Source organism: Lactuca virosa, chromosome 3 (assembly GCF_052849685.1).
Source record: "Lactuca virosa cultivar CGN04683 chromosome 3, Lactuca_virosa_CGN04683_v6, whole genome shotgun sequence".
NCBI lineage: Eukaryota > Viridiplantae > Streptophyta > Magnoliopsida > Asterales > Asteraceae > Lactuca > Lactuca virosa.
The window spans coordinates 345,769,796-345,779,049 of record NC_136428.1 but is presented as its reverse complement, the minus strand read 5'-3'; the positions used below and the strand labels follow the sequence as shown (position 1 = coordinate 345,779,049).

The 9,254-nt window shown below is 41.1% G+C and overlaps 1 protein-coding gene across 1 annotated transcript; it reads right to left on the bottom strand.

Annotated features, from left to right (window-relative positions):
* Window positions 1-201: 201 nt before the first annotated feature.
* Window positions 202-2,313, bottom strand: LOC145164847 (uncharacterized). The gene is made up of 2 exons (XM_079083508.1): window positions 855-2,313; window positions 202-755 (listed from the first exon to the last, which is right to left on the bottom strand). Exons 1-2 carry the CDS (start codon window positions 2,311-2,313, stop codon window positions 202-204), a joined length of 2,013 nt encoding a protein of 670 aa, XP_078939634.1.
* Window positions 2,314-9,254: the final 6,941 nt, after the last annotated feature.

Here is a 9,254-nt window from a genome sequence, read left to right as displayed (position 1 = left end):
AGTTTTCATAAAAGGTCTTCCCAAAATAATTGAGTTTGCATCTGAAGTGTTCAAGTTTCTCATGTCCAAAATGTAAAAATCAGCGGGAAAAATCAAATTATCTACTTGGACAAGAACATCCTCCAGTACACCTTTTGGGTGTACTGTCGAGTGGTCAGCCAATTGTATAATTGTCCTGGTCTTTTGTAAAGTTCCCATTTTTTATTTTACAAAAATAGAATAGGGAAGGACATTGACTGAAGCTCCTAAATCAAGCATGGCTTTTGGAAAATCAAGGTTCCCCAATTTACAAGGAACTGAGAAAATCCCCGGATCCTTACACTTTGGAGGCAAACCATTTTGCAAAATTAAAGAAATATTTTTGCCAGCTTTTAAAATCTCATTAAATTTCATTTTTTTCTTTGAGACACATATACTTTTAAGAAACTTATCATAGCGAGGGATATGTTGGATGATACCTAAAAGTGGTATATTTACCTCAACCCTGCGAAGAATTTCCATAATATCTTCATCATCTCTTTCGCGCTTCCTGCTCCTCAGTCGCGATGGGAAGGGCGGTAGTGGCTTGTATTCTTTCAGAATTGGCTTGGGTAGTGTTGGAGTTTCTTTTTCTTCCAGATTTTCATATCCTTCTTCAACCAACACCTCTTTATATTCCTCCTCTTCTTTTTCAGGCTCTTTTAAATCTTCTTCTTCGACCAGAACTTCTTCAAATTCTTCCTCATAATCGTTTTTTGGTTCAGATGCACTTGGGCCTTCATATGTTTTCCCACTTCTCAAGGAAATGGCACTCACATTGTGCTTCGGATTGTTTTTTGTGTGCCCTGGTAACTTTCCTTAAGACTCCAGACGACCCATGGAAGTGGCAAGTTGAGACACCTGCTGCTCCAGGTTCTTGATACTGGCTTTGGTTTCTGTCTGGAATGCTTGTGTGCTCGTGGCCAGACTTTTAACAATATCCTCCAAGGCCGTGCTAGAGCTGCCAGAATGTTGTTGCAAAGGCTGCTGGAAATTCTGGTGCTGAAAATTCTGCTGATTCTGAAAATTTCGCTGAAAACCCGGCTGCTGAAAATTTCGTTGCTGCTGAAATCCAGGTAGAGGCTGAAGTTGTTGTTTCTGCTGATAATTATTCTGAAAATTCTGGTGGTAGCCCCCAACAGCTTTTACTGCAACTGTATCCTCTTGCAATAATTGACACATATATGTTGGATGTTCCGTCTTCAAACAGATACCACATGGTTTCTTCGCAACTGCTTTTTCTTTCGTTAGGAGCAGAACAGCTTTCGTCAATTCAGATATCTGAGATTCCAGATGAACATTGTTGACTTCCTTAACTCCTCTTGGCTGATCTGGATACCACTCGTCTTCATTTCCAGAATGTTTAGACTCGATCGCCAGCTTTTCAATAAGCTCTCTGATTTCAGTTGGTGTCATATCACCCAAGGAACCACCACTGGAAGCATTTATCAGGCGCCTCTCCATGGGTGTCAGAATTTCACAAAAACAATTGTAAAGTTGATAATCGCTGATCCCATGTTGTGGGCACCTAACTAGAAGTTTCTTGAACCTTTCCCAGTAAGTATGTAGAGCTTCTCGTCTTCCTTGTTTGATCCCAAGGATTTCTATTCTAAGACTGGAGACTCGTGTTTCTGGAAAGTATTTCTCTAGACACAGCTTTGCGAGTTCTGTCCAAGTGGTGATGGAACCAGATGGGAGTTCATATAACCATTCCCTTGTTGAATCTTGAAGTGAAAAGGGGAATGCCCTTAACTTTATTTGGTCTTCTGTGATAGCATGAGGCTTCATTCCTGAACAAACCACATGAAATTCCTTGAGGAATTTATGTGGGTCTTCGTTTTCCAGTCCGCGGAACGTGGGAAGAAGATGAATCAGCCCATATTTAAGTTCAAAGTTTTGGGCTTCTGGAAGCGTAATGCAAAGGGGCTGCTGGTTGACCTCTTGATTTGCCCACTCTCTAAGGGTCTTTTCTGCTTCGTCTCCACTCATAGTTAAGTCTTCAGATTCAGTTTCTGAAGAGTATGTGGTTTCAGTTTTAACGGAAGTGGGTGGGGAATAAGTTTTATAAGGGCTGTTTTGAGGTGATGATGGGGGTACTTGTGGAAAAATTGGATCTGGTTCGTTCGACAAGGGAGTGCCTTGTGGTGTGGAGGTTTCTGGGGGTATGGAAGATGATGAACAAAAGAGACCAGCTGAGTGTTTCTTTCTTGCTGCCTCTTTTTTCAGTCTCCTTGTAGTTCGCTCGATTTCTGGATCAAAAACTAAAGGTGTACCTGAACGAAAAATTCTTGGCATAAAACTTTTAGAAAGCACCGTTTCCCCGGCAATGACACCAATTTGTTAACACGCTGTCGTGCGCGTATTAAGAAAATAAAATTTATCACTGCGGGTTGCACTAAAAATATAGCACAGGGAAGCAGGGTCGAATCCTCAGGGACACAGCCTAAAACTCAATGCCTTTTTGCATCAGGCACATCTAGTCAAGAAACAGAATATAAAAGGGGGTTTTTTAATTTAACTAAAAACTAAAATTGCAGTGATATTAAAATTTAACAAAAATCGATAATAAAAGTGGTTTCAGCTCTACTGCGACTTTCCTAATCATGCAATCAACCTAGATCCAGTTATTTGAGATGCGTTTTATCTAAGCTGGTACTGAGAAAAACTAACAAGCTCTAGTAATTTCTCTTATTCATTATTTAGTTAACCAAAACAAGCTCTTCAATTAACCCTAACTTTTTACTGTCTAATCAAACAAGCTCTTAATTAAGATCAGAAAAGTTGCATTATAATCTATGTAAAATTCCCAGCAATGCCCAATACTTCTCACAAGGTCGGAAGCATAAAGATATGATTCTTCAGTTTATACCAGAGTTGAATCCCAACACGGAACCAATCTGATACTTGTTACTTTTACCAATTGACAAGAACAATTATGGATTCTAATAACTGATTAACTGGAATGATAAAACCCAATCTTGATGATCAGATTAACAAGAATCAAAATCAAACATTCATTAAGAACAAAACTAAAGAATCTAGATAGAAACACAAATCAAAAACTAGATCTAATGATCAATCACATGAAAAGTACTTGTCTTTGCAGAACTGAAAACTAAGGTTTAGCCAGACATGGCCAAAATATGATCAAAATAGATGAAAAGAGACATCAAACAACTAATCTTACTAATCTAATTGAAGGAGATGATCCACGGTCTTCAGATCTTCAGAAATCATTGAAATCGGAGAAGAAACACCTCCAAAATCGTATTTTCATCGTCTGGTACCTCTGGAATCGCCAACTTAGGTTACTGGAATGCTATCGGGGTCTATTTATACGTCCAGCAGCCAAAACGACGCGCATGCGATCGCATGGGCACAACATGCGATCGCAGGTTTTGAAGAAAACGCGTCTCGTGCCTTTTTAATGAAGTAGGATGCTATGTTGGAACTTTTTGGCCAACCTGCGACCACATCTACACAACCTGGGATCACAGGTTTTCATTTTTCACTTCCGTATGAATTTTTGGCACTAAAAAACCTCGAATCCATGTTGCGACCTAACCTGCGATCGCATAAAGGCTCCATGCGATCGCATAGAGACAACATGCAATCTCATGTTGTACCTAAGACGTCCGAAATTTTGTTTACTTTTCAGATCATTTTGAATCGCGTCAATCGGAATTACGGTTCTCGAGATATGGTCAAAATACTGACAGGGGGTCACAGCTGCCAGCAACATCCTTTAACTTTAGATTGTAGATTCTATCTTCGTGTGATCAATTCGATCGAATGTTTCTTGACCAAAGCATCTTGAAAGAATTCCTTAACATACTCCATAATTCCCAAGCTCCATTTTAAGCTCCAAACGCGCATCCAATTGCTCCCAAAGCACCGCTCCACTCGAACTATCTGAAATTGACATAAAAACATGACCAGTACGGGAATTCTAACGAAATACCTGAGCTGAACATTATTTAAACAAATGACATGCAAATGTACAAAATATGATGCTAAAATGATAATAAAAACTACCCTATAAGATGCATGAAATGACATCTAACAATAACTCATTAAAATGACCAAAATACCCCTCATGAATTTTTATCATTTAGATATCCTCCATAAGCTTATTTACTTCATGGTAGCTTATATATAAAGATTGAGGGCAATTGGAGGACATTTACTAGGTTTTCCATGAAAAGAATACATTTAACAGACTATTTGACACGCCCCGTGTCAAAACTACAGGTCACCATTTTGTGCTGAATTTTTCTAAAAACTTTGTAACTTGTTTCCTATACCTCCAATGGCTACCAAACTTTACCAAACGATTATTAAGGACTAAATAAAGGTTATAAATTTCTAAAATACTCAATTAACCTTTACCCACATGATGACTTAATCATTAAGACCTTAATACTTACAATCACTCAAATGAAAAGGTTAAGAGCTCAAGTTGATCAAGAACACTCTTTAACCAATATGACTCACTCCCAAATCATTTAATACATAAATGGGTGTTGTAAAGTACATAAAACCAAAACCAGTATCATTGTAGGTACCTAACGTAACTATGGAATCCTCAATTCCATTCCATGTTCCCAAATTACCCTTGGGTCAAAATAACGACTAGAACTAGAACTTCACTATCATTCCTTCATGTTAATGTTTTAATAACATATCTAGAGTGTCAATTCATGTTCATGAATGTCATTCACTTCTTAGATGTCAATTATTATGTAGTTATCCCTAGATTTTCCAAAATGCCCTTATGGCCACAAACTTCATGGTTTCATCCAATAATAAATCAACACTTACTATTTTGCATCCAAATCATTATAATAGCATCCATTCGTGTTTATGAACTTCATTTTCTCAACAATTCTCAACTACAGAGGATTCCATTGGTTTCATCATATTGTCCCCAAATCCATAAATCCATGTTTATGCAACATTCACCATCATGGATGAATTTGAGCATTCCAATTGGATTAGTTGCTATAAAATATCATCTAGGTCATTGAACCTATTCCAATACAACATATAAACATGAAATCCTCAATTTGAATTTCTAGGGTTCATGAGGGTTTTCACCTAAATCCTCAAATCCATCAATTAGATGATTGGAATGAGATTAGGATCGTTAAAACAAATCAAGGGAGGTTAGAAAACCAAACCCTAACCATTATAACAATCTAAAATCGACAATAGGGTTTCCCCAAGTCATGAATTCGAATTTGAGAGTAAGACGAAGAGATTTTATACCTTGTAAATCCTTGTTTCGGTCACTCCTTGTTCCAATGCGTCAATACTTGTTTGGTTTAAATCCTAGTCGTGAAGGAGGTATGAAATCGCCACTTTTGGGAGCTCTCAAGCTCAAATTTTCGTTCATATGGCTGCATAAGTGAAGACTCCTCTTATTTCCCTTAATTTTACACATTTGATCCCTCTAGGTTCACATTTTTGTCAAAAATGGTCCATTCTTCCAATATGTGTGACTTTTCTTTGAGAATAGACATCTTAAGCCCCTTTCCATCCATTACATAACTTTTGTAGTCACTTCCATTAGTTGAGTCAACCCATGGTCAAACATACTTTGCCAAATTGACACTTTTGGTCCCTTAACTCTGAAACGTTAACATTTCAACCTTTAACTTTCTAAGGTTTATATCAAATAATGATATAATTATTATTTAAATGACCAAATTACGAAAATCATGCTTTATTTAATTACTTAATTAATTTAAGAACCTTATCTTAATTTTTAGGATGTTACAGTATCGGTTTTGTTCATGAGTATAGTTTGGTGATTTAGAGGAATCAGGTCTAACCTTGTGGAAGGTACAGGTAGGTGTGGAAGGTAGTATTGGGCCCGTACTACTGGAAGCATAGGACATGTACCCGAGGCGAGTGCTAATCTGGAAACTCTAAGGAGACCGGTGAGGAGGAGTCCCCTCGAACTTATTTATCGAATGTTTTATATGTTGTATTTTCAGTTTGAGGATGGTGATTACTACACAAGGAGGTTCAGGTTTAGGATCGGGCTCTAGTTTGGGTTAAGGTTCAGGCACTAATCCAATTGATGAGAGGTTACGTGAGCTTATCGTAGCTGAGGTTACTCGCGCCATCCTTGACGCTACCCAATGATTTTCGATACCGTTAAGGAGGGGATTATGGAGATCATAGAGGAGTGGCTCAGGTCATTTTGAGCCGAGATTACCACAGGTCAGATTGGGGATCGAACTACCTCGTTCCGAGAGTTCAAGGTTTGTGGAGTGCCTGAGTTATTTAGGGCTAAGGACCCCATCGCTAGCCGCCGCTAGATCGCTGACATGGATAATGCTCAGCGCACGAGCTTTTGCCCTGAGGCGTAAAAGGTGGGATTCATGTCTTGTTTGTTGAAGGACAGAGCACGGGACTGGTGGGAGGAGGTCACCAGAGCGGCTGGGATGACAGTTGTTACAGTGATGACTTGGGAGGATTTTGTGCAGAGGTTTTACCAGGAGTTTGCACCGGCTATTGAGGTGCAGCAGTTGGTGAGGGAGTTTCAGGACCTTTACCAGACTACAGAGAATGTGGTGAATATCACCTCCAAATTCAGGGAGAGGGCATTATTAGTTCCGTAGTATGCTGCGGATGAGGAGATGAGGAAGACGAGATATCATGATATGCTGAGGGATGATATTAGGGATTTCATGAGCTTTTCAGGGTGCAAGACCCTGAATGATATGATTGAGAAGGCCCGTGAGCAGGAAATTGAGTTGGAGCTCCAGACGAAGAGGAAGTCGTAGCAGGTGCAGACAGCAATGATTCAGGCCAAGAAGCCCAAGACCTCCAATACTCACAGCAAAGTCCACCAGGGTCGGGGCCGATGCACCGCCAGATGTAGTTACTGGTATGTGACTTCTCTCTATCTTTTATTGCTTTCATGTTATGCTAATGTTTATTGTGATCTTGTATAGGGACCTTTTTGGTCAATGAGTTGTCTGCTCATCTTTAGTTTGATTCGGGAGCTACCCGATCCTTTGTATCTTGTATAGGGACCTTTTTGGTCAATGTTTTCAAGACACTCTGAGGAATGTGGACTCCCCTCTGGAGGTGGAGATCGCGGATGATCGTACTATGTTCGAGGGTTTTCCGAGGATGTATCCTGAACATGTTCAGTGAGAGGTTTCCGATTAATTTGGTACCAATACCCTTATGGGGATTGAAGGTGATCATCAGTATGGACTGGTTGAGGCCCAATGGGGCCCGTGATTGATTGCGAGCGGTAGTTGGTGAGAGTTCAAACCCCAAGTCGGGGAGAACTAGTCATTCCTGGTGAGAGAGCTTCACATGGACCAGCTCTCTATTCAGCTGCAAGGGCTAGGAGGTTTCTACAGCAGGGTTGTTCTAGGTTTTTTGCTTAAGTTTCAGATACACGGGTTGAGGCCATGTCAGAGTTGAGCAGGGTACCCATTGTGTGGGATTTTCCCGATGTTATTCCTAAGGAGTCTCCAGGAGTGCCTCCCAAGAGGCAGGTTGAGTTTCGGACTGATTTGATGCATGTTTCGACTCCGATAGCCAAGGCGCCGTATCGCCTAGCACCGCCTAAGATGCAGGAGTTGTCTACGCAGCTGCATAAGCTGCTAGACAAGGGTTTTATCCGTCCGAGCAGTTCCCTGTGGGGGGCACCGATTTTTTTTGTGAAGAAGAAGGACGGTTCGCAAGGATGTGTATCGATTATCAGGAACTGAACAAGCTAACGGTGAAGAACCGTTATCCACTTCCAAGGATTGAAGATCTATTTGACCAGCTTTAGGGTGTATCTTGGTTTTCCTAGATTGATCTTCGGTCGGGATGAGGATGTTCAGAAGAGAGCCTTTAGAACTTGTTATGGTCATTACAAGTTTGTGGTGATACCCTCCGGCATCACCAATTGCCCCAGCAACATTCATGGACCTCATCAATCGGGTATGCAGGCCGATGTTGGATCAATCGGTGATTGTTTTTATTGATGATATTCTGGTCTACTACAAGACCAAGGAGCAATATGAACAGCATTTGCGAGAGGTGTTTGAGACCTTGAGGAGGGAGAGGTTGTATTCAAAATTCTCCAAATGTGAGTTTTGGTTACGTGAGGTGCAGTTTTTGGGGCGCATCATCACCCAGGATGGGATCTTGGTGGACCCGGCCAAGATCAAGGTTGTGATGCATTGGAGGTTCCGAAAAACGCATCCGAGATTCGAAGTTTCTTGGGTCTTTCGGGGTATTATTGAAGATTTATTCAGGACTTCTCCAAGATGGTCGTGCCTCTGACCCGTCTGACCAAGAACAATGTGACCTTTCGGTGGGGTCCGGAACAGCAGTTGGCCTTCGAGACGCTGAGGCAGAGGTTGTGCGAGGCCTTGATTCTCGCGTTTTTTGAAGGATTGGATGATTTTGTGGTTTATTGTGATGCTTCTATTTCATGATTGTGAGTTGTTCTTATGCAGAGGGGGCATGTGATTACTTACGTCTCGAGGCAGTTGAAGCCACATGAGGCGAATTACCCCATTCATGATTTGGAATTGGGGGTAGTGGTGTTTTCCCTCAAGATCTAGAGGCACTATTTGTACGCAGTTCGGTGTACTATCTACACTGATCATAAAAGTTTGAAATATTTGATGGATCGGCCGAATTTGAATATGCGGCAGCGGAGGTGGTTGGATGTGGTAAAAGATTATGACATTGGGTCATGCAGAGTCGTCAGAAGATTTATGTTGACCGAAGACGTTCGGAACTTGAGTTTCAATTGGGGGATTTGGTTCTACTGAAGGTGTCACCTTGGAAGGGTGTCATCCGGTTTCGGAAGCGGGGCAAGTTGGGTCCCCAGTTTATCGGTCTTTTCAGGATTACTGCTCGGGTAGCTAGGGTAGCATACCGGCTGTATCTCCTGGATGAGCTCAGTTAGATCCATAACACTTTCCATGTGTCTTAGTTGTGGAAATATGTAGCCGATGATTCTACAGTGATCTCGTTGGATGATATTCAGGTGGATGAGCACCTGAATTATGTGGAGAAGCTCATTGTGATACTTGACAGGAAAACTAAAACTCTGCATAACAAGGTGGTGAATCTGGTGAAGGTGCAATGGCAGCACCGAAAGGGCTCTGACTGGACGTGGGAGTAGGAGGGCGAGATGAGGGATCACTACCCGGATTTGTTTGCGGCAGCAGACTTCGAGGACGAAGTCTAATTCAAGTGGGGGAGAT

Excerpts from the sequence above, each read along its gene's own strand:
- LOC145164847 (XM_079083508.1), bottom strand. The coding sequence starts at position 2,313 with ATGCCAAGAATTTTTCGTTCAGGTACACCTTTAGTTTTTGATCCAGAA. Across the intron at positions 756-854 it reads TCAACTTGCCACTTCCATGG|GCCCAAGTGCATCTGAACCA; the intron begins GTCGTCTGGAGT and ends AAACATATGAAG.